Consider the following 27,618-nt stretch of genomic DNA (forward strand, 5'->3'; position numbering starts at 1 on the left):
TTTTTCTTTGGTTTTTCTTGGCGCTTTTGAAAATTACTGGGAATTTTAAATTTTGACCTCCCCAATGCACCAACAATATTCACTTTCCAATCGAACAAGATACTGAAGTTGAAAATCGAAGCATTATTTCGACTACTTATCGTGTACACAGACACAAAAAAAAAAAAAATTAATTAAAAATAAAAAAAAAATAAATAAAAAAAAAACACACATCATTGTAAAATCAATACATTCATCGTTCCACTCAGGACTCAGAATCTGAAATGTTGTTTTGACTATTTTGAAATGATAACTAGACATGTCTCTATTTTAAATGTTATATTCTGAAGCAGAATAAAGAGGATTTGAAAATTATTTTCGCTTGGGTCGTTTCTAAGTATTTTTATGAATTCACAATAATGCGGGTACGCATACCTATCATAGATATGAATGTATGATATTAAGGAGAACTATCAACTATTTATATATTTATAGTTAGTGTTGATACCATAGGCGGAAATCCATTGAAATTTCAGAGGGGGGGGGGCTAAATTAACCAAAAAAAAACTTTATTCAAATAATATGATAGCAATCGAAAAACAAAAATGAAAAAACTCATTGTGTCGCATACTTTATTGTATTGGATCATAATACATTTTAACAGCCTATTAGTACACATAAAATATAAATACAACAAAAAAAGAATGAAATGTATTCAAATTATTGTAACACAATTGTTCTATTTTTATTTATAAAATAATAAGGAAGTAACCACTAATTAAAACAAATTAACACATTAGTTATTAGCTCCAAAATCCACATTTATTATACAGGTATTAGGTGGTTAGGCTAGCCAAGTAAATATTGAATATTGATAACATTACATTCGTCCACTAATTAGTAATTAAATGAAACCCATGGTCGGCCATAAATAATAAAGACGTTAATCGCGGTTAGACCTGAGATAATACCACGGTTGTAGCAGTAAGTTGTAAATACCTATCTATTATTTAGATCATGCATTTTTAGATGAAAGTCCTATCATAGAATTAAAATAGTGTTACCACATATGTTATCTTAATTTTAATTGCTACTGTACAATTGGTTAATATAATATATCAAATATTTTCACATAAAACACAACATTTGGGGGGGTGGGCTATTACAATGTTTGAAGTCCCCCAAGCCCCCCTGCCATTTCCGCCTAACAGAAACCCGCCTGGTTCAAACAGAAACAAAATATTTCTAAAAATTATACCATGTATACAAAAAGCTACTATAAATAGACATTTGGTGAAATTGTCAAGTATTTATGGTTGAGCATTTTTGAGTTATTAACTCAAAAAACTATTGTGAATTTACGCTCATGTTTATTTTTTAAAATTACATTAGTAACATCACACGAGGAGCCTTGTATTAAATGTTTAAATGTTCCTAGTTTCTTATAGAGCAAAACATTTTTTTTCGACAAGAAAACAAAATTGATTTTTTTTAAATAGATTTTGCGTAAATATTTCAGCTTTTCCTTAATTTTTATTTGTTTGTATATATACAGTAAGTAGTAATGCTTGGATTTTCAACTTCAAGATCTTTTGTGATAGGAAAGTTAATTTAGTTGGTGTTTTAGAGAGGTAAAAATGGAATATTTTCAGAAGTTTTTAAAAAAATTATGGAAAACGATTTTAGTAAATATCGATTTAGTTTTTTAGTTTGACTAAAAGAATAACAACTGTAGATAATTTAAATATTCACCTGATGTTTATATTACCATTTTCTAATCGCCATCCAATTTACAAAAAATGTCGACTCTTTTTGAGCTATTAATAGGCACACGAAAATTCTGATTTTTATTAATTTTTTTTAACTTTTGTCGATAAAAAAATTGTCCCTCGGTCAAAATACATGACATTTTAATAAAAGTTTCCTCATATTATGTTCTTGTTATTGTGGAAGTAAAAAAAAAGTTGAGCGTAAATTCACAATAATTTTTTATGACTTATTAGACAATGTAAGAATTTAAATAAAATTCATTAAAATATCGAAAACTTGCAGAAATTCATACAAATTTTTCTATTTTTACCTAAGATTTAAAAATGTAATTCAAGATTCTTCTAAAGTTTTTCTACCTTTAACAAAAAATAAAGTTAATCAAAAATTCAAAATTTAATTTTTATGAAAATTTGAAGTTTAATTTTTTTTGACTTTGGATTTTCCGCAACACATAAACGAATTCTCATCGAATCATTTTCTTATTAATAATATTTATTACTTATAATAAGTTATACCTTTTAGCATAATTAAACATAAAATATATTATATTCTTAAGCCTCACGGTGACACTAATGAGTATGAAATGAGTATGACACTAATGATTTTGTGTGTCGTGACACCTAGTGTGGTATATCTAAATCGTGGAATATGCGACACTGGTGTCATGCAACTGTCGCCTTGTGAACGAAGCTATATTCTATAATAGGCATAGGTGTGCTCAGACTTCTGGTTCCGGGGGTGCACACTAAAAATTAGGGCCCACAATAATCTTGAAAACAATTATAGATACAGACAAATGTTTTAAAGATATCAAATGCACTAAAAATATTTATTTTATTTTATTATTCAATAGAATCATAGAACAATAATAGAATAGTGCTAAAATAAAATGTTTAAAGCAATTTAGTGATTTCAATACACATTATACTTTATATTATACAATGCCATGCCTATACCATAGAACAATGTCTATAGTCTATAATCTATATTGATAAATGATAATATTTTTAATACCCGTCAGCTGGTTCCATTGTCAACAGCCTGCTCGGAGAGCAGATTAATTATTTGACGATACATTTTAATGGGTTTTAGATTTAATAATAATTACTTAGATAAATAAATTTACAGAAAACAATTTAGAAGTTGTTGCCTGTTCCCAAAATTATTATACTACCCACACCACGGTCCATGGTCCGCGGTACAACCACCTTGCACCCACCACACAAAAATATTGGTCGGGTGACAGACAAGAGTTCGGCGCCACAACACTATATAAATTAATAATATTTAATTATAACAATGATTGTTCATTGTTGCGCGCTTGACTAAAACTGGTTTCTGAGTTTCCGACTTCTGAGTTGGGCGATTGCATATTTGCATTTGGCAGTGAATAATAATATATTATAATAATATTTTTTCACTACGTGTGGATGCGTGATTCATTATTTTACTATTTTAGTCCGCTACTCACTAGTCACTACTATAAGACATAAGTGGTAACTTAAGTCTATAATATATTATAGTTAGTGGAACTCTATAGTATAACTCTATAGTACTGTAATATTGTCCTATTCTGTGGTAGCAGTGATATCGCCATTAGTTGCCACTCGTCATCGTGGTCAACACAATAGGACATACAATTTAATAGGTGTCTATAATTACAATCTAATTAATCGAATATAGGCTGCCATCATTGAACGTCTAAATCGATTGTACTATTACTAAGTAAGTACCTACATTTTAATTTATAGATTTAAGGTCGATTCCAAGTCGATGCCGATTTCCAACTGCTCTGGACCGTCTTACTTTTCCAAATATCACTTTAACCGGCGTCTCACTTAGACCCTCAGGCCTAAATTCTCCAGTCGCCAGGTGTACTCGCTTACTGTACCTATTACACATTTATACCTAATGCCCTAACTATACTTTGTCATCAGTTGTAATAATTTCAGTCTTGAGTCTTGACCGCCCAAAAAGTGTCACAACATTTATCCTGTCTGTCATGCTTATGCGGTAGCTGGTGGGTCCATTACCACCTGTCCACCTAATGGGTAAAAATAATTTTAGACTTAAGCACCCTTCACAAAATGTTAACTATAATATGATTATTGGTTACGTCATACATAAATATGTTATATTATGTTCACAAAAAAATTGAAACCAATTTTAAGTTTTTCTGAAATTTCAAGGGGGACTGCAGTGCCACAGCCGCTAATTAAGTTGTCCATTATAATAATATTGTCTATAGACTATAATAGATAATAGTTAGATACCTATTAGTTATTACTAAATAAGTATAGTTATAGTATAGTTATAAGTATAGTTACTTATTAGTTATTAGTATTATTGATAACCCTTTCATTTAATTACACCACCCTAGATGGCTACATAACGTATATACTATATAGATAGAAATGTAGAATAAAAATCATGCGTTTGTCATTGTTGTTAAATATGTCATCTAAATATCCAATAATCGAATGCACTACTTAATCATGAATAAAACACATTTACACAACCGTGACTCTAAGTAATAATATTTATGTTGTTGTCGGTTTAGTACACTCGTGTTTTGTATGCTGAAACATGAGCGGGTATAATAATCCCTTGGCAGATGTGAAGGACACTTTGTCTGTCTACGAAGACCACTGGATAAAACTCGGATTGGATAACAACATTAAGATACAGCTAAGGAATATCAAAAATTGTTTTGAAAGCGTTTTCTCGTGGGATATCTATACATTATCAGGATTCAATCAAAGTTTTAAGTTCAACATCATTGATAAAGTTCAAGAAAAACAAGAAATGATCATAGACATGGATGACACGGGCAAAGGCGATGAATTCGTTTTTTATAGGTAACTGTAAACTATGATTTATTAAATAATTTTTTAAACAAGTGTATGATTTTATAAATCAAATATTGTACTCAGTTATATCATTATAGAGATATAAAATAATTGAAAAATAAACTCAGATAAAATACTTAGAATAAAAGTGAAACTGTAATATTTTTTAGATTTTTTTTACAATTAATTACCATTCATGAAGATTACATGAGCGAAAGATATAAGGAATCATATTTGAATATTGAAAGTATTGTTAAATTTATGGAAACATGTAAATTTAACGAGTCAGACAAACAGTACTCTGATGCATACCATCATATTGCTCGGGCTACCAATGTGTTTATTGCATTAACATTGAAGATTGATTCAGAAAAGGTAAATTTTTATTTGGTACCTTGTTTATGCCAATTTAATTAATTTCATGTTGGAATATAGTTTTTATAAATTGTAAGGAATATATTATGCTATATCTATTAAACCCTAGCTGTATTAAACCATGCAATCAACCAATAAGCCAATTTGCCAATTTAATCAAATAATCATTTTTAATTTTTGGCTTGGTAATTTATCAATATATAAAAATAAATCACAAATATAATAATATGATTATAATAACCATTAACAACGATCAATTTCATAAATATCCTCATGAAGTACTATTATTTATCACTATCATAATTTAAATAGTATATAATATGTAATACACTAATACTGTCATAAATTGTGATCACTAATAATTCAGTTGCAAAAAGTATAAAAATAAATAAATAAATATGTCAATTGGTTATTCAGATCATGGTATTTTATTCAGGTATAAGTTACATAAAATTTTTGTGTTGTATCAATATTGGTTAAACATGTTTCAGGTTTTTGATTTTTATGAACTAATTTGGGTGGTGTGCTTATTAAAATAATTTTAATAAATTAAATCTTAATGCAGAGATTATATTATATTAATGATTTTGTTTAGAATATATGCGAAATAATGTATAAATGTATAATAGATTCATTTTAAACATATTATATCAATAAATTCATCAATATGACCTATTAGTATAGGATGAGTCCTGATAATACATATTAACTAATGTGTATTAACTAATGTCTGTTTCTCTTAGTTACTGAATTATGTTAAACCAATGAACAATTTTAATCAAGCTGAAAAAGCTGCAGTTTGTGCAGTAAAAGCTAGAATTTTTATGGAATATCCTCCAAAAGGAAATGATATTGCTTTAGAATTGGCTGATAGAGCCTGCACCCTTAATTCTGTTGAACCTGAATGGCTACTCATTTGGTTAAAAGCCAAAAAGCGAGTAAGACATCATTATGAACCATTTAAAATGCCAGGGGATGATGAAATTGCTAAAGCTTTATATTTATATGAAACACAAATAAAGCCTAAATTTTTAATTCATGCCTATCAACTCTATAAGGAAGCAGGATTTGTTAATAAAATGCACAACAACCTGAAACTATCAAAGAAGTATTATAATATTTCGTCTGATATTGCCAAGTAAGTAGTTGTTGTGTGTCAATTAAAAGGTATTGACAAATTGGTAATGAAAATTAGTAATTCTAATTTTAATGTGCCTAACTCGTATATTTTATGTATACTATGTACAAAACTATAATTTTTCAAAAAATATTTTAAAAACAATTTCATATTTATATGGTTTTTTTGATAGAAAATCAATTGAATTGGCCAAAGGTGATACAAAACTACAAAATTCTATATTACTTCATTGTATACATTTTCCTAAATATTTATTGTCAAAAGACTTAAATATAGAAAATATAATTACAAAACTGACAAATGTTAAAAATAGCATGGTACATCTAACTATAGGTAGATATTACCTAAATCGCAAAAAGGTATGATATTTAAAAATGTATTGATGGGAGAAAAAAAATTATTAATATTTTTGTTTTGTTTCAGGATTATGAAAAAGCTAAAATGTATTTCTCTCGTGCAAAGGATTATGGTAATTTCAATGGTTCATTGCAGTTAATAAAAGTAGAATGCCTGTTACAATCTATCCATGAATTTCCTTATGTTGTGAAATTAAATGAGTTGTATAAAGATTATCTAAACCCAAAAAATAGGCTTACTATTTTAATACATATATTGATATATTTCATTTACTCCGACTATAATCCAAAAGAAATTATGTACTATTTAAAATTATATATTGATCAAGACATTGAAGATACTATTAAAAAACGTCTTTTAATGGTAAGTAAATCATATATAAATTACTTTGTATGTATCAATTCTCCAAAAAAGATGCTTACATTTTAAGAGAGCTTCTTACCTTCATGTTTTTGAAGTTGATTATTACGTATCAGGGTATGGAAATGTATATTTTAATAACCTTTGGTCATAAGACGTTAGACACACAATTTCACACTTCATAAACTGTGGTTTTGATATTATTATCAAATATGGATATATTTTCATACCATTGTTTTCTGTTTATGTTTTATATTTTGGTATATTAATATTTCAAATTATAAGTAATTAAAGATTCGTAAATTATTCTAAAAAACCAAATTTAATATTTTCAAATATATTTATTTATTTATATATTTTTTTTTATTAATTTAAGCATATTTACAAACTATACAATTTATACAATAAGTAACATGATATAAACAACATGGTATGATCGTAACTTTTTGACGGTCAGATCCTTCGGTAAGCACGTGACGTAGCATAGTGTATAGTAATAATAATTTAATGACAATATGATAACACGGGTAAGCAAGTGACGTATTGCGCGAGCTTGGACCAATTCTGGACTTTTGCGATCATACCATGTTGTTTATATCATGATAAGTAAATTTGATAACATAGGTAATAGTAAAATGACTTGAATTTCTTGAGGGGGAAAACCGTCCATAATCAAATATTTTTTTTTTTTCTATATTTGTTCATTGAAACGACCTCAAGGTCTTTGACAATGCTTATCATAAGTGGGTAGTAGGGAGATCATGTGATCTATTTATCTATGTATATATCACTATATGCATGATACTACCCCCCTTCTCCAAGAGGAGTCATGTGCGGTCTTCACTCTCAGTGGAGTGGTACCTAGTTGGAAACCGGATGACGCAATCGGACGACAGCACGGGAAAATGGTGACTGCGTAGAATCACACACATTTTTTTGCACTTTGCTATTAATCGAACCGATGACTGTGTGAGTCGTAGTCAACTGCGTGACCACTGCGCCACTCCGGCCCCATAATCAAATATATTTAAAAAAATAAAAATATGACATACCTAATTATATAAGAATAATTATAATAATAAGAATTAGGTAGAAGTAAAAACAAATAATACATTTTTTACATGCATAGTAGAATAATTTGTTTGAAAATAATGCATGTTAACAGCAGTTGATGCTGTATGTATAAAAAAATTCTCAAAAAAATGTATTATGTTGCTTTATAATGATATTATTACTATTATTATTTATGATTTCAGTTTGTTCGTCCATTGATTAATGAAGACAAATTATTAATAAAAGCAAATGAATTTCTGAATGTTCTATCCGAGAATGTAAACAAAATAGTATTCAATAATAATTGGGATGAAGAAGAAAGAAATATGGTTGATAACACATTTGTTCGGTTCAATAAGATATTACAAATAAATTTTAAACCTGAAAATCATTTTAATAATGATAATAAAACTGCTGTTTATAAAAAAAATGAATCTTGGCGAAAACAACAAGTTGATAAGTCTAATGAAAGTCATCAACAGAACAAAGAATCTTGGCGAAAACCACAAAATTCGTCATCTACCAAATGAGTCATATAAAAATATAATAAGTACTGAGGTTTATTCATACCCAGATTCCACATCAAAATCTGCAAAAAATAATTTGAATTATATAATATGTACCTATTGTATCTAATATGTTTTTTTAAATTTTATTTTTAAATACCTACTCAACAATAATAATAATTTTATTTTGTCCACAGCTAATAGCTATATTAAGTTGGTATTTTCTTAGTATGTGCACATTTTGTATACAGTGTATGAGTCAATAGGCCATTAATACATTAATTGAATGGTTATTATAATATATGTATTGACAATTATAATAGGATTTTCTGATTATTTAAAAAAAAATTATATAATTTTTACTGTATATAAAAAAATATGCTAAACCTTGTTTCTTAAAGTGGCAAACATAATATGCACTTTGAATAAGAATTATTTTATTGATTAGTGATGACTGCCTATATTGTAAATTTTATAATCTGAAACATAATAAATAAATTAGCTCAAAAGAGCCAACATTTTATGAAAATTATTTCATGTTTTCAAAATTTTAAATTGAATGGGTAGGTATTTGACTAAAATTTAAGTCTAAATTTTAGTATACCATAGATAATAGTATGCTAACTGTATTTTAGTCATTATTATTATTTATCAATACTGTATACTGTTGATTATAGATTGTACTCTCTTTTAGAATTTCCAAAAGAGATCAAGTAATATGTTCAATAGAGATTTTTACTACATATTTTGTGTTTTAATTGAGAGCTTAGTGAAATTGAACAACAGTCACTATTCTTGTAGCTTTTTTTATAATTACATTATGTGATTTAAAAATATTTTATATTTGTCGAGAATTCCAAGTTCCAACACCATAACAACTTTTCTTGGTAAACAAATAACAATAGACATACTAACTAGATAGTAGATAGTAAATACCATTTATCATTCTTGAGAACTAACCATGATTTAAGATATATTGGTTAGATGTCGAGTAGAGATAATTGACTTTTTTGTGACTGGCAAACTGAATTGCCATTTCTATAATATATTTATGTTAAATCACGTTATTCATACCATGATTTATTTAATTATTTGTACTATCAGAATAACGTTTATTATTAACATTTCATTTTTTAATTTGTTATTGTATTACTTTAACAGGGTTCCGACTCTGGTCTATGAATCTAGATACAAACCCGTGAATGAACTAGTGTTCATTCATTGGATTTCATAAAAATGCCCTCTAACCAGTGAAAGAACATAATATGTTAATTTATTGAATTCTGTAATATATTTACATCAAGTAAATTAACATTAATTTTATTTGAAAAAGTTTTCACTATTCTTATTGTATTTTTGATTATTAAGATACACAAATTTCAGCAAATTGCATAGGTACTGATTTTATTAAATACATTTTTTTTTTTTAAATCAAGTTAAATTTATTCATTTATAGGTAGTTGAAACATGAATAACTATTACCTAAACACAGGTTGAGAATGATGTGGTGGGAAAAAAAACTTATGTAAGATTTCAGTACACCGAGGTGATTTATAAAATGCAGTCAACTCTATTATTAACAGTAGAAAAGTTACTAAATCAAGTTCATAATGAAACAGCTAAGTACCCCAAAATCTATACTTAGTAATAAATTAAGCAATAAAGTACCTATGTGTCGTAAAATGGGTAGGTACTCAAAGTACATTAACACAGTTTGAGGGGAATAAAATTGCTAATTGGATTTTAGCTAAGTCTTAAGTTGATTTCCTTGGACACCCAGAAAACGTTAAAAACTATACAAATTTTGTTAAAAGGTTTGAAAAGAAAAAATCCTTTCAGTAATAATTGTTTTATTTATTTAAATTTTTTTAAAGATAAATTTGATTTAGGTAATTGAAGTTTTAAAGACTGTTATTAGGCTAGGTATTTAAAAGTATTTAATTTATGTTGAAGTTTTAATACATTTCTATTTTTAATTTAAATAAAAAAGCATTAAAATATAGGTATGTAAAATTATATTTACCCATCTTACTAAATTACTATTTTATTAGCTTTAAAAGAGTTGTGTTCAATTATGTTTAAAACTATTTGATTTATGTTAAAGTTTCAACTATTATTATTATTAATATATTACAGAGGCAATATAATGAAATTAAATTAAACAATTAATATTGAAAAGCTTAATAAAATAACTGTCGAATGGAAAATAAATTAAGTGTTCATTTACAGGTACATGATGAGTGTTCATTCACTGAAACATTTTGTTCACTTACTAGGAATACTGGTTTTTAAAAACAAATAATTAATTAAAATTCATGCTTAAGTTAAATTTAGATTTCTTCAAAATATTATTTGACATACCTTCTTTAGTAGATACTCCATATAAGCAGTAAGTAAGTCCCTAACATCAAAGCTTTCTAATGCGAAAAACTTCTTAAGTGCTCATTTACTGGTACTGTTAGTTGTTACCCTAACCTTTTTTTGTTGTTAAAAGTAGACAAATTTATGAGGAATCTTTCATTACTTTTTATGAATTTCCAACTCAAAATAATTTACAAATTGTTGTGATTTAGAAGAATTTTGTTAAAAATCTTACACCAGACGCTCATAAAAAATATTGTAGATTTTCGCTGAACTTTTTTTTTTATTTCTACCAACAAAAATGAATGAGGAACCTTATGTATTAAATGTTTAAGCTTTTGACAGCGAACATTTTTTTGTGTACATAAAAAAACTAATAAAAATCAAAAATTGACCAAGTTCAAAAAATTAATGTCCGTGCAAATGCTTTTAATATAGGTATATAAAATATATATAATATAATATTATTAATAAAAAATAACAAATTAATGTAAATGGGTAAGCTGTACTCCAGGTCTAACCGCCCCTCAGTTGTCCACTTGTCCAGATCCACAAAGTAGGTACGTTTGACGAGTCAAAAGTATAAAATAAATGTTAGCTAATAAATATTATTTTTATAATAAATTAATATTGTTTATAACATACTGATTACAAATTTAATATTTTGTGTTTCTATACCTACTGAAATAATTTCAGATAAGAAATGCATTATCGTCGGTAATACAACACATATGAACGAAGCATGTTTCTTGCGTGAACGCCGCCATTTGAAGTACCTACTTACCTTGGTATTTCATCTTCATGAATTGTTATTTTTATGTTATTTTTTTAATTTAATAATTGAATATACCTAGACGTGGAAATTGAAACTAACTTATTCAAATTTTAAAATTCTTATACTCCTTCGTTTATTTATTTGTATTTGATCAGTAGGTATAGGTATAAAATAATAAAATTGCGGATTTCATGATTTAAAAAAGTTATGAATCCAAATTTATTATTTTGCCTTTTAACTATCTATTGTGGCCTTTGGGTTACACCTAGTAGAAGTTCTCAGTTTTCTAGTCAAGTAAAACTTACCAGTCTTAAATTATGATTAATCATTTATGATATAATTTATTGCTATAAACATTCAAATAATGTCAGGTATTATATTCAGACTTCAGATAACTCAATTTAAATGCGTATTGTGTGTATGTGTACAACTTGGAGGGGGGTGAAGAATATATAGTGAAACAGATGCGACTGGGAGTGAACTTGAAGATTCATAAATAAAATCAGTAAACCAATATAAACATTTTTTTTACCTTTATTTGAATAAAATTGTACTACAAATATTAATATTACGACTTCTCTTTTATTGAAAGTACACACACATATTATCGTATATGGGAGGGTCATTGTGTGGATACTGGATTAGGTAATTGGTACATAATATTATATACTCTTATATAGGCATGTTTTTGAGCAAAACTACAGGTACGTGCGCCCCCTAACCTTTTAGACCCAAAAGCTGGGTAGTTAAAAATTGGACCATCCAGCTCTAAACAGACAAACTGATGTATAGTACCTATATTGTATAATATGCTCTGGCAACCTTGAGCAGTTGTGCTACTAAAGCTGCTTTGTGATTACCGGCTATACAATTACGTTTATAGAATTTTGCTTCCCGTGTCATTTACCTATGTAATTCCACCCATCTTCTAACACCAAGATGTTCAACAAATATAAATTATAAAATACATATATAATTTAATAGAAACCATACTTCAGTTAAGTACTTGTAAATTGTATATATTTTACCAATGCATAGTAATAAAATGATATACCATACAAAAACGTGTTTAATGTTAATCAATTATAAATTTGTTGAATTTTCCATTCATCATAATATATTATCAAAAATGTGAGGAAGTAGGTAGGTACCTAACTGCTCTGCTATACAGTACTTACCTATAAGTGTCGAGTGTACATCGACATTGAGTAGTTCACTGTTATGAATTTATTAAATTTGAATTTAATGATAAATCATTGTAATATTGTATACCAAAAATGATTTAACGGTACAATTTTTGGCACAATAGTAGGTATATAACTTTAACAATCCCGTATCAATTATAAATAAATCATAGACAATTATAGTTACTAAAACAATATTATAAGAAAAAACTCAAAAAGATTAATCTGTTGTCTATACATTTTAATACAAACAAATATGCAGTATGTACCTAATTCTAAAAGTTTTGAGCGCTGATTTATAGATAATATTTTAGCCATTACCTAAATAGTTAAATTTACTTAGAATTTACCATAACGGTTAAAGATAACACAATCGATGTGTCAAATGACGTACTAAACGGTTTCTATTTTAACTGTAAATACCTATTATGTTGTGTTTGCATGTTGCATATTATAGTTGTATAAATGGAAGGGCACTCAATATTACTCGGTAGATAAGCGTGTTTGCCAATCCATTTGCAGTCATTCCACATAGATGATAGAGGCACAGGGCATCGTATAATAAACAGTAGTTTAATTTGTTTTGTATAATATAGGTACAAAGTTGTACTTGTATACCCAAACCACGTTATTTGTTAAATGGTTATTTAATTTTAAGAAGTCCATAACATTTTTGGTGGCAGCAGTGAGTGGTGGGATAAAGGTAGGTAGCTGTTTGGTTTTTTATGTTAATTATAAACAATCTTTACAATTGTTGTGAAATATGCTTAAATTATACGTACCTACTTAGTATTTTACTAATATTTTTTTTTTATCAATATATATATATATATTTATTTTCCTCTATAAAAATATAGTAAAAACATAAATATAGGTACTACTAAAAGGAAACTCGTTCACGTTAAAATTCATATTTTTTTCAAATGAACGCGCTCACGTTCACGTTCTTTGAAAATATGAATGCGTTCATTTTGTCGTTCATTTTTATTTTATTTTGTTTCTAATTTTTATGTATCGTTTAAATACGAATAAAAAACCGTGGAAATCATAATATTATTGTTGTTATATGTCCAACCGTGCCCACTGGAATTTCATGTATTTTATTTTTATAATTCGTACCTAAAATATTATAATATCATAATAATACTATCAATAAATTTTTATTAAATAATTAATACATTTTAACGTCTTAAGAACCGTTCAAATTCATTAAATATATAATGTATCGTTCACTAAATATGAACGTGAACGCGTGAAAGAGCGTTCATGAACGACGTTCTTTGCAAACACTGCTACTACATTAAGCATTGAGTATTCATTAATTGAGAACATTAAGTATAGTCATTAATAATCAATAATCCAAAATATTTCTAAGTACTTTATATAAATATAAATAAGTAAGTACTGCAGATAAAAAAGTTCAATGTGCGCACCTACTTGAAAATATATAATTTACTAGCTGAACCCGTGCACTTCGTTGCCCATTAAATGTACCAACTATATGTGACTCAAACTTTGTTCAATTCGTTATTTAATATTCGGTGTATGGTTTCAAAATTAATCTTAACTTTTCCGTTGCCAGAATAAAAATTCTGATTCGCAGCAGTACATTAATTACAGAAGATCGCGGACCCCGTGCTGTATGTACGTAAGTCTATGATTTAACTCTAAAGTATCAAAGTTATACCAAGTTTGTCGTATTCTACCTATGGTGGATTGATATAACCAATTAATACAAAATCCTAAACTAACCTAACCGTACTAAAATCAGATGAATAAACGCAAACGCATACAAAAAAATTCATTCAAATCGGTCTAACCCTTTAGGAGGAGTTCAGTCACAACACACGTACAGTAGAATTATTGCGCTTAGCAACACATTCTGCGATTCATTTTTATATTATATGAAATCAATAAACATGCCCGATTAACCAATAGCAACCAATATAATATAATGCACTGTTGTGCCACTGTTGTATTTTTGACATACAGATTTGTGATTTCCTACCTTTCCGGTATATTTTCCTAAAATTGTATTTCGTAAAAACCTTCTCCTGGCAGTTACGAACATCTTAAAAAAAATTTGAGCCAAATCGGACCAGCCGTTCTCGATTGATGAATTGTTATACATTTTTGTCTCCATTTTTATATATAAAGATTACATTAATACCAACAAGGCAACAAAAACTATTATAAAATAAATTTAACTTTTAATCATAATAATATGTTACCTTTGTTGCATCAAACTTTAAAATATATATTTGAATCACGAACTTAAGTGATGGTTTGATTTTGATAATACTACGTTTAGTTGGAAGACTTGAGCGGAGAAGCCGTCCACTGACGTCACTTCTATAGTTTTCAAAAGCATAATAAAAAGAAACAAAAAATTAAGGAAAAATTGATGTTGTTGTTTTGCGTAACTTTAAAGAAAAGAACAGATTGAGGATAACATTTTTACTAAATGTTTATACTAGCAATTAACCATAACATTTTCGAGATATGTCGACTCTTTTTTTAACTATTTATAAGCATAAGAAAATGTTGAGTCATATTCATTTTTTTAACTTTTGTCTATACAAAATTTTTTGGGTCGTTCAAAAAACTTGAAAATGTAATACAACATTCCTCATAAGGTGATATTGGTTGAAATTAAAAAAAAATTCGAGCGTAAATTCACAGTAATATTTTATGAGCGCCTGAATTAAGAATTTTGACAAAATTCATAAATATCACGATAATAGTCAAATTATTTTGAGTTGGAAATTCATAAGATTTTTTCTATTTACATTAAAGCTTTAAAAATGCAATTTATGATTCCCCTTAGGTTTTTCTACATTCAACAAAATAAAAAAGTTTACTGAAAGTCAATTTTTTACCAGCTTTTGGTATGTTAACGCGTAATTTAATAAATTGTCATAAAACGATTTTCTTATTTGGTCGTTGCTCAAAAACTAATAACCGTAGGTACTTGACATTTTTATCAAATGTAAATTTTATCATTTTCTTTACATAATGACATTTTCTTAATATTTCAACTAGTTTTGAGTTATTTATAGACATTTTAAATTTTTTTAGTTTTTATTCTATAAATGTAAATACAATTTTATTCGTTGGGTCAAAAAGCTTGAAAATTTAATGGTTTTTTATAAGTTGTTATAATAGCACAAGTACTCGTAATCGCATTACATACCTTAATACCAGTGGCGTAGCCAAGATTTTTTTTTCGAGGGGGGCTGATCAACTTTTACACTCTTACACATTAAATATATACTAGCACAGATAGATAGCTGAAAAGTGTTAATACTTATAGGTACAGTGGCGTGCTCGGGTGGGGGGGGGGGGGTGTTAAGGGTTATAACCCCCAACCCCCCCCTATTGTCTTTTTTCTTTTTTCTCTACAGAAAGCCACTTATTAGTTATTACAGCTGTTTAGAGACTTTAGAGTCATTAATTTTTCATTAATTATTAATTTTATTCGTTGAGTCAATTAGCTTGATATTTAATACAAGGCTCTTAATATATTCTTACAATAGAAGTTGAAAAATATATAAATACAGTCACAATTTTTTTTTATATGAATTTAGTTCGAATTTTGACCAATATTACGAAAAAATCATGAAAATGTGCAAATTATTGTGAGTTAGAAATTCATAAAAAATTTTATTTTTAAATCTAACTCTAAGATTTGATAATTCAATACAAGATTCCTAAGTTTGTCTACCTTTATCAAAAAAAGTTTTTACCGGAAAGTCAAATTAAATTTTTATGAGCGTTTGAAGTTCAAATTTTAACATCATTGGAAATTCAATCGATTTCTCAGGTAGCGATTTTCTTATATTGTATTTTTTTTTTTTATATAATATAGAACAATACATTTTTATTTGTTTGGCCAAAATGCATGAAAATATGGCCCCTTATATATTTTTACAATAGCAGTTGAAAAATATTAAAAATACATAGGTATGCACAATTTTTTTTTATAAATATTTAAAGTTTTTATTTCGACAAAATTTATCAAACTTTAAATTTAAAATGCGGGGGTAAGTGGATGTCACTCTGCTGTATAGTAGATTACAAGTGGGTCAATGTATAATGGATTGTATTAAACTTGAATTCAATGATATATGATAATTTGTATCCAGGATAAGAAAAATAAATAAAAACTATTGTAAAACCATTAGCTTCTAAAATGATTTGGTAGTTAAAAATGTACCTATATATATTAATAATAACAATATAAATATAATATACAATATCCTAGGCTGCAAAACCGTCTCTGCTCAGAACCGTTTTTTGCACACATGATATATATTAATATATCATTGAATTTAAATTCCACTTATCTGCTTTCTTTAGTTTATTAAAAAAAAAAAAAACTTGAGAAACGCTTTACCATATAGATTCTATCTGAATAATATTATTTATTTATAGTTAACTTTTAATGGTTTTTATTTTATAAATTATTTTTTAAAAAGTAAAAATGCGTGGTATTACCTGTACTGTGGGGAAATGACTTTAATATGGCCATTATGGTAAGTAACTATTGTAGAAATAAAAAAAAACACTTAAAAACACATGAAAAAAATTATTTAGTTAATTAATCAGTTATTCTAAATACCAAAAATAAAAATAGTGACTTTTTTTTAAACATAAAAAAATAAAATAACAGATCAATATTTAGTAAATTATAAAGTCAAATAGGTAAGTAAAAATACAAATGGGTTAATACTCAGTGGTGCAACTAGGACATGAAAAGTAACCCATGGGGGCGATGCGCCCACACCTCCATATATGTTCACTTAAAAATATAAAAAAATCATACATACAATATCAATTATTTATTTACTCAAATATTTCATTAAACCTTATTTTAGATTCTGAGTGGAGCGAGGAAGCTATTGGTTTTACAATGGTGTTTATTTTTTTTATTTTATTTTTTCTTTTTATATCCTGTATTCCTGTATACAAAATTTCTACCAGAAGGAATGCTTTGATTTCAACATATAGTACCCGATCTTTTAGAAAATTGGACCAAAATAGTACTTTAGAGAGGTCATTTTCCGATTTTCTCAATAGTTATTTAATGCCACGGGAAAAACCACCGAAAAATTATGAAAAAACGCTAAAAATGGGATTTTAATTTCTAACGCTTTGTTTATCAACATAGAAACGAATAAAAAATTATAATATTATAATATTAATTCAACTTGCATGATAAAATAAATAATAACAATATAAAATATCCAGACTGACAGACCGTTTCCGCTCAGAATCGTTTTTCTTATACAATGATATTTTATCATTGAATTCAAGTCTAATACAACCCATTATACAATGACCCACTTGTAACCTACTGTACAGCAGAGTGACATTCACTTACCTGTTTTCATATTTATATTATAATTTTCAAACATTAACAAAAATATTTTTTGCTTAATACCTTTATATTATATTATATTATAATATAATATATCCCCGAAATATAATATTACGTTTCCTAATAATATTTTAACGATATGTAAAAAATAATAATTATTATTAGAAGTAGATTTTACAATTTATAATTAATATAGGCAGATACAATATTTAAAAGGTTAGAAAATAAAAATATTTGGAATGATCGATACATCAAATAAAATAAATAATTAAACAAATAGTTAATGAATGTACCTAATCAGTAATCTTTTAAAAGAACTATTAACATATATGTTGTTTTACATCGTGATATAAAATAAAACAATATTATTGTTAATTTTTGAATATTATTTATTATACATTATTTTTTTTTTAATGAAAAGGATACCTATCGGCTATCACCTACCTATAGGTATTATATAAGTATAATAATATATTTGTGAATAAATATTAATAATGTTATAATTACACTAATTAGGTTTTAAAAATGCCATGTGGTTGTCAGTAATATTGTAGTCTGTTGGTTATTTTTCCTAGGGTCGGAAATTTTTATTCAGCTATTACCTATCTCTATGTTATAGTTCAGTGCATATATGTGTATTGTAAAATTATGTGTAATAATCTTACCAAATACAAAATAATTTATATCATACCGACAAAAATCATTTCTTAAAACGAATACAAGCATACAGCTTATGATATTTACCATATTTATCATAGGCAATATAAAAAAAAAATTTAATTAAAATTAAAAAAAATAAATAATTAGGTACATTTTTTCCCCCCAAAAAAAAAAAAAAAAAAAATAAGAAAATATACAGTTTAATTTTTAAAGATTTGTTAATATTTTAGGAAAGATTGAATAATTTATTTTGAGGGGACTATTACAAGTTTTGGGAGGGCTAAACCTCCCCTAGTTGCGCTTATGTTAATACTGCAGCTTAAAATTATAACTGGCATAGCCGTATAGGTAGTATGAATGCCCCCCCCCCCTCTTGAAAATTGTTAAATACTGAATAATAACAACATTTTCATTAATAAATAATTTTTGGATAAATTTTGTCCAAAATGTATTTTAATAACCCCCTGAAAAAATATTATGGATACGCCACAACGATATAGTTGTTCTTATGAATGAAATAGATCATGTTGCGATGAACACCATCGTCGTCATTGTTTAATAAGTTGATCGAATCATAAATGCATACATACATTCACATAATCGTGGCTCTAAAAATATTTATATATTTGTTGTCGATTTATAGTATCTACGCATGTGTTTTATACATTAAAAAATGGCCGGATTATATGACGATCACTTGACCGACGCGATGGGCGCAGTTTCCGTCAACGATGATGAAATTGTTTTGGATGACAACATTCGGACACAGCTAACCGAAATCGAAAATAATTATGAGAGCATTTTCTCGTGGGACCTCCAACGATTTACAGGAGTCAATAAAAATCTTCTGTTGAACCTCATTGATAAAGTTCGGGGACAGAAACAAATGACCATAGACATGGCCACTAAGGTCGACGAATTCAATCAAGCTAGGTAGGTACTATCCAACTGTCATAGAGTTATTTTTGAACAAATAATTTCTTTGTGTCGTGTTTTTTTTTAAAACAAAGCCCACGGGTATTACCACATACTGATATCAAACCAGAATTAGTTTTATTAAAATATAGGTAGGTATACTAATATAGGTGGTATATTGATAAAATATATAAATTGATGTTTAATGTCTATAATAACTTTGTAAATCATTGTGGATGATTCATATTAAAATACCCATAAAAAGTGTATTATATTATAAATACAATTGTATGCATTTGTGTCATTATAGAAAAAAAATTTATCTATAGATTTTATTTACAATTGGTAGCTAGCTATGAACTATACAATAAAAAACGTTATAAGGAATCATATTTGGAAATTGAAAGCGTTGTTCAATTTCTGGAGACGTGTAAATTTGACGAGTCAAACGAACAGTACGCTGACGCTTACAATCATATTGCTCGGGCCTCCAATGCATATATTGCATTAACATTGAAAATTGATTCAGAAAAAGTAAATTTTAGTTATTGTTTATTTTATTAAGTAAATAGCTATATTGAGTATAGAGAGTACCATTTATAATATAAATAAATTCTTCATTCAAAAATATAATTACCAATAATCATTTTGATTTACGTTAAGTATGGTTAAGTATAGGTTAAGTACATACCTATTCTAAGTAATTAAACTGTACAATTTTATTATTATCATTCAAGTTTATAATTGGCACCTATAATACAATATATAAAAGTTATTAATTATATAAACGTAAATAATAATAATTTTAAATTTTCATAAAATAATTATATTGGAATTGTAATATTATATGTATCGAATAAGAATCCATCTCAAACATAGGTATATTAATATAATACATCAATCAATTTATAAATACTGCATTTTATTATAGACAGTCCTGTAAAGTATTTAAGTAAAAGTATTCAAATACTTTTTTAAGTACCTATTGAATAACTTTTTAAATACTTTCAGTATGAAGTATTTTGAATGGTATTTTAAATACTTTTTTTTGTATTTAATACTTTGGTTTTTTATTTCGAACATTTTATTTTTATTCGAAATAATTGGTTGGAAAAATATTATTGTCAACTACAATAATAGAATAATAGTTTTATTTAATATTCTGTATTTCTGTGTTAGCTGAAGCCCGAAGGTTTGTGAAAACCAGATTTCTAAAAATAGTTATTGAATAACAATATTCCTTTAAACTATTAGATAACTATTAAATAACCTGATAACCTACTACCTATGTGTTTATATTACGATAATTAGAAACCCACCTTAAAAACCAAAAGTATTTGAGTAGTATTTAAAATACTTAAAAAAAAAATGTATTTGAGTGTTTACTCAAGTACTTTTTAAAAGTATTCTTTACAGGACTGATTATAGACTATAGAGCGAGACCGTATTTGTATAAAAGCAAAAGTAATTAAAAATTATTAAACGTGTGCCTTTTTTTCTCTTAGTTACTGAAAGATGTTAAACATGTCAACAATTTTAATCAAGCTGAAAAATCTGCGATTTGTGCGGTAAAAGCCAGCATTTTTATGGTGTATCCCTCAAAAGGAAATGTCATTGCTTTAAATTTTGCTAATCAAGCCCGCGCCCTTCATCCTACTGAACCTGAATGGATAATTGTTTGGCTAAAAGCCAAAGGACGAGTAAGACGTTCTTACGAATCACATAAAATGCCAGGGGATGATGAAATAGATGCTGCAGAAATTTTATGCTCAATGAAAAGGAATCCTAGTCATTTAATTAGAGCTTCTCAACTTTATAAGGAAGCAGGATATATTAATAAATTGAAAAACAACCATAATGAATCGACTAAATTTTTTAAGCTTTCGTCTGATGTCGCTAAGTAAGTGGTTTTGTTTTGTGTATAAGTATCAACTAAAACTTATTTTTAGGTAATAAAAAAGTAAATTAGGTACTTACTTAAAAATTTATATATTAAAAATTTTAATGTGCCTATCTCATATATTATGTTCTAAATATTTTAGTTAATCAAAAAAACTTTTATTTTTGGGACTAATTAATATTGTACCATTATACAATCAAATAAAATCGAATTTTGTATTTATTCTTTTTCCACAATGCCTTTTGGTTTTATTTACTTACTAACTGACCAGCGTTGTGAAAAATTAGTTCACCTAAACGGTGGTTTGAACTTGAGACATTCTGTACTAAAATACATAGAAGTGCCATTGCGCCAGGCTTATCGCTTTAATAATAATAATTATTATTAAAACCAAAAGCCATCATTGCCAAACAAAAATGTCCATCGTAAATCTCAATATTTCTATTTGAGCACCTCCCCGGGTTGGATCTCTAATTTACTTTTTTTAAATTAGTCTATCTTCTTCCCAGAGGTCTAATCGATCTCTGTACCAAATGTCATCGCAATCGGTCCAGACGTTTAGGAATGCATAAAGGACAGACAGACAGACAAACATTAGTTTATATATATATATATATATAGATTAATTTGTTTTAGTCCTAAATTTAATTTTTAAGTATCAAAATACTTAGACAAACATTCTGCTTTGGAATAAGAAATTGTCATTCAAAAATGTAAAAACTTATAAAATCTACAGCATAAGTATCTATGTGAATATTTTTACATTTTTAGATTTTAACGACTAGAAACTATGTATACAATTAATTTCAAAAAAATTTATACTTTTTGAAATAATTAGTGTGCAATGATAAGAGAATCATCCAGTGTTGCTCATTTACATTTTACATGTTTAATTTTGACAGAATATCAATTGAACTGGTCAACGATGATGTAAATCAACTAAATTCTATTCTACTAACATGTATCGAATGTCCTAATGAGTGTTTTTCAACATCCATGATAGAAAATTTAGTTACAAAACTGTCGAGTGTAAAAAATAGTTGCGTGGATCATGTTTTAGGCCTTTATTATTTAAAATACGAAAAGGTATGGTGTTTATTAATTTATTGTAATTGGTATAAAAACTATTATACAGTTTTGTTTAATTTCAGGACTATGTAAAAGCAAAAATGTATTTCTCTCGTGGAATGGCTGCTGGCCAGTTTAGTAGTTCGTTGCAGTTAATTAAAGTAGAGTGCCTGTTGCAACCAGTTAACCAATTTCCTTTTGTGAAAACACTAAATATGATGTATGAGGTTTTTCAAAACCCAAATAGAAGGCTTATAATAATTTCACAAATATTGTTATATTACACAATAATAGAAAATAATCCTAAACAAATATTGTGGTATCTAAAATTGTACCTTGATGAAGACATTGAAGATACATTTAAAAAGCGTAATTTAATTGTAAGCAAATCGAAAACTAATTACTTTGTATCTATCAATAATTGTTCATGAGATGCTTATATTTTTATGGAGTTTCTTACCTCTACTTTTTTCAAGTTTATTATTACGTATAGCAAATTATGAAATTTTAAATTTAAATTAGGTACATTATAGATACCAGTGACCAGTATAAGTGACCAGTGACGTCATAATTTTAAACATCCAAACTATAGTTTTAATATTCTTATATAATATGCGAGTATTTTCTAGTATCTTTACTTATAGTTATGGTGTATTAATTTTTCAATTATTTCAATTTGTTTTTATTATGTTGTTTTATAGTGATACCTATACCTAATTATTATATTTTATGATTTCAGTTTACTCGTCCACTGTTTAATACAGACAGATATTTCAGACCAAATGAATTTCTGAATGAACTATCTGTAAATCTTAAAAAAATAATGAACAATAATGACCTGAGTAAAGAAGAAAAAAACACATTTGATCGGTTCAATAAGATATTAAAATTGAATATTGATGACAATCATTTTAATGATAATAAAACCTTTGTTCCTAAAAACAATGATTCTTGGCGAAAAAAACGAGTTGATTTGTCAGAAAAAAAGTGTAATGAAAGTCATCAACAGAAAAATGAGTCTTGGAGAAGAAAGAGAGACCCAAAGCCATGAATAATATGACAATCATTTAGGTATCTGATGGGTGATATAAAAAGATAATTTTTAGGATTAATTAAAATGGGATTCTTCACTAAAATATTAAAATTTGCATAAAATGGTTTATATTTTACAAGACTATTTACCTATTGTATCTACTATGCTTTGTTTAAAATTATAAAATATAAATACAAGGTTTCGAATGCATTTGTCATTGCTGTAATTAGTGGTTACAAAAGGATACATTATAGAATTAAATAAGTATAGAATAGTACAATACAAAATTAAAAGCGAATAGATATTTACATTTTGATTTTGTTCTGTATAAATACAATCGGTGTCTTTGCAGATGAATTTCAGTAGGATTTTTATAAATTATCAATATAGATAAAGGAATTGACTAATTGAGAACGGTGTATTTTTTTAAGAGGTCTGCTCTTGTGTTTTTAATAAGGGGCAATATTTAGGCAATATGCGATTTTGTTGCCACCGATCATGGGTCACTTGATAGTCGTCAATGATGATAATATTATTAATAAGTGTCAGTGATAGACGATAGTATGCGAGTAACGGCTTCATGAACGGACATGTCAATAGCACCGCCGATCAAAAATGAAAAGCCCGATTTTTCGCTCAAAACATGGTACCTACACAAGAAAAACTCTTATGCATCGTAGAGTGTTCTGATTGGATTAATTTATTATTTTTCGTTAGAAAGAGGATAATTTCCTACAAAGTGCATTGCCTCATTGGGCTTATTATAAATCGTATTATATGATTTAGATATACAGGGTGTCCCACAAAGTTCTGTCAAATGAAATAACTTGTATTCTATTTAATATTTTTTAATTTTTTTAAAAATATAATTCATAGACGCTTGTACCTACTACATTTAAAATATAAACTTTTTCATTTTTTATTTTTTATACAGAAATTAAAAATTTTTAAATTTGATTTGATTTGATATGTTCAAATTTGGACGAAATTACATATTAAATAACCAAGTTATTTTGTTGTAATTTTATAATATTAATTCAACTTACTGGCTACCGTATTAATAATAACTAATAAGTAATAATAATATAAATATAATATAAAATATCCACACAGACAACCCGTCACCACTCAGTATCATTTTTCGTATTGAATGATATTATATCATTGAATTCAAAATTAATACCATACATTATCTATATAATGTCCCTTTTTTAACCAGCTACTATACAGCAGAGTGACATCAATTCTTTAAATCATTAAGTCAAAATTTGAACTCTACCTAAATGCTTATAAAAAAATGTGTGCATATGTATTAATAATATTTTTTAACTGAAATTGTAATAATATGTCAGGAGCCTTGTACTAAGTGTCAACTCTTATTTTCCCATCAAATAAAATTTATTTGTCATTAATAGAAAAAAAAACTAAAAAAAAAAATGAAAACCTGAAAATGTCCGTAAACAGACAAAAATACACGTCAAAATATTTTGAAAATTGACACGGCACGCAGCGGCAACCAGCACAAAGTACAGGTAGGTACCGCAGCGACCGGTCTACACTTTTGTCAACTGCTAACATGGGCTACACCAGTCAACTTTCCCACCGCGCCACAAAGACACAAGGCAGGACGGGAAGGCAAGTCGCGAAAAGCGAGTGCCGACGGCCGGCGGCCTCCATCTCGTACGCCGACCGTCGATACTCGCCGTAACGTTTCGTTAAAACATCATCATAATAGGATTTTGTATAATCATACTACCGCCATTTAATAAAAATATATTCTTTGTTTACCACGAATAAACGTCCTCCGCGGACTTAAACTAAAACTCCAGAGTGTTGCGTTGTTTCTTATTATTGTGAGTGTCACCTTATACATCCAAACCGCTACAACCACCACTGCATTGCGACCGGGCCACCACGACACGCATCACCGCCGTTGCCCGCCTGCTATGGTGTATGGAAAATGTTAATATAAAAATTCAATGAAGATTTCACGTATTTACGGTCATTTTTTTAGAGTTACACCAAAAACCAAAATCGATGTTGTCGAAAATAATTTTCTCATCAAACAAGATATTGAAGTTGAAAATCAAAGTATTATTTCGACTACTTATCGTGTACCTACATAATGAAACAAAAACAAAAACAAAAACAAACATTATTGTAAAATCAATATGAATCTCAAAATAAAATAATCATTCTAAATATGAATGAAATTATTTAATTCTATCACAACCTTAATAAATATACTGTATAATATGTATAGAGGAATAAAATTATTTAATGATATACCGAATAATATTTAACTAGTTAATAACAAGCAACAATTATTTAAAATGGAAATCATGCAGTGGCGTATTTAGAAATTTGTCTTGGGGAAAGCGAAGCCCCCCTAACCATCACATTATCTTTTATAAAATAAATTTGCCCTTAAATTTGTTGCCCCTTAATTTTTGGCTGCATAGTTAAAATTTAAGTAGCCCGTAGTTAGGTATTACTTAAATATTGTTTTCCTTAAAATTAATGTATTTTTATATTTTTAATTTTTCAAAAAGACGAAATTCAACGTTTTTGGTTTAAGAATTTTCGAAAACTAAAAATCTTCAATTTTAATATTCTGCAAAAATTAAAAATTGTTTCTATAGTAAAATATTGCGGATATCATGTTGACCTCTGAAAAATATTTGTTCGGCCAATGGGTTCTCGATAAAACTTAATCGAAAATCAAAAATTTCAAAGACTCTTACGAGTTGTTTTACGCGAAAACAGTGAGGCGTAGGGTCATATATATCGGAGATTAAATTGTTTATAATAATAAGTTTCATCCATCGTATATTTTTAATTTTTCAAAAAGATGAAATTCAAAGTTTTTGAAACATAGTTTTTGGTTTAAGAATTTTCGAAAACCAAAAATCTTCAATTTTAATATTTTGTAATTTACTTTACTATTAGGCATTAGTACTTCAGTAGATTAAGTTCATTTTTACCGAGAACATTTCTTTAGAAAATGTCATTGTATGTATAAAACATAATATATGTGAATAAATAAATTATATATGATATAAATAATATATTTTGAAAGTTTCAAGACTTCAAGTACCCACTACCCACAAATAATATTTATATATTATAACAAAATAATTCATATTTTATTTACTGATACCTAGCTTTATTGTTGGTCCAAATTTGAACGTAAAATGTCTATAAAATAAACTGTGTTCATAAATGGACACATATATATATATTATTGTTGGTTACAGACTTACAGTATGAACTACTTACAATCATATTTAATACTAATTAAATAAATAAAAAATATACAAACTTGAAAGTTCAGAGAAAAATATCCTTTTCGATTTCTAAAAACTTCACAATCTGGCCCACCAGGATTCTATATTTTAATATGGGTGCAATCTATGCATCCACCAATGTCTGGCATTTTATACATTTTATAAAACTGCTCCTGTATTAATCTCCATTCCTCGGCTGTATTTTGAATATTAATGTGATGTTTGAATTGGCTTGTGAATTCAATAAAATTAATAAATTCCATTAAATCCTCCATTTCACAATAAATTAACAATACAACAATTACTTAATCAACAGTAAAGTCTAATTAAAAAAAGGATTAATACAATTATTAATTATAGCGACAAGTTATAATATAGATTATAGGTTTGTTTAATGATAACATCAAATTAAACATTTACGGGATGGCTAGGTGATGGATATTGACCACTTAACTTTACGGATTACTTTATGTATTATCATACTTATGATTACTTATTACATACTATGCATAGCAAAGTTACGGGGATTCTCTTAGGTATCACCTAAAATCCGTTAGGTGTTACTTAAAATGACTATGCATGAAAATATTTTTGTTGTTATTTTTTCCATTAAAAATTATGAAATATTTAACAACAAAAAATGTGTATTTTTAATCATCTAAAAAAAG

At 27.2% G+C, this 27,618-nt stretch overlaps 2 protein-coding genes across 3 annotated transcripts in view; both read left to right on the plus strand.

Annotated features, from left to right (window-relative positions):
* LOC100160247 overlaps positions 1–24,071 on the plus strand; it is a 79,615-nt gene extending 55,544 nt beyond the window's left edge. Inside the window, exons 1-7 of one of the 2 annotated variants that reach the window (XM_016801952.2) lie at positions 13,219–13,410; positions 19,391–19,680; positions 19,992–20,196; positions 21,168–21,562; positions 22,465–22,648; positions 22,714–23,010; positions 23,370–24,071. In XM_016801952.2, the coding sequence (XP_016657441.1) occupies positions 19,421–19,680; positions 19,992–20,196; positions 21,168–21,562; positions 22,465–22,648; positions 22,714–23,010; positions 23,370–23,681 (1,653 nt within the window). In that variant the 5' untranslated portion in view covers positions 13,219–13,410; positions 19,391–19,420 and the 3' untranslated portion in view covers positions 23,682–24,071. Of the gene's footprint in view, positions 1–13,218; positions 13,411–19,390; positions 19,681–19,991; positions 20,197–21,167; positions 21,563–22,464; positions 22,649–22,713; positions 23,011–23,369 lie in introns of those variants that run through there. The other variant, XM_029488338.1, reaches the window with a different exon arrangement.
* On the plus strand, positions 3,009–8,661 carry LOC107882879. Its single transcript, XM_016801953.2, has 7 exons — positions 3,009–3,474; positions 4,310–4,607; positions 4,769–4,973; positions 5,717–6,111; positions 6,284–6,470; positions 6,535–6,831; positions 8,085–8,661. Exons 2-7 carry the CDS (start codon positions 4,336–4,338, stop codon positions 8,409–8,411), a joined length of 1,683 nt encoding a protein of 560 aa, XP_016657442.1. The 5' UTR covers positions 3,009–3,474; positions 4,310–4,335; the 3' UTR covers positions 8,412–8,661.
* Positions 24,072–27,618: the final 3,547 nt, after the last annotated feature.

The sequence above is a fragment of the Acyrthosiphon pisum genome, chromosome A1 (genome assembly GCF_005508785.2).
Source record: "Acyrthosiphon pisum isolate AL4f chromosome A1, pea_aphid_22Mar2018_4r6ur, whole genome shotgun sequence".
NCBI classification, from domain to species: domain Eukaryota; kingdom Metazoa; phylum Arthropoda; class Insecta; order Hemiptera; family Aphididae; genus Acyrthosiphon; species Acyrthosiphon pisum.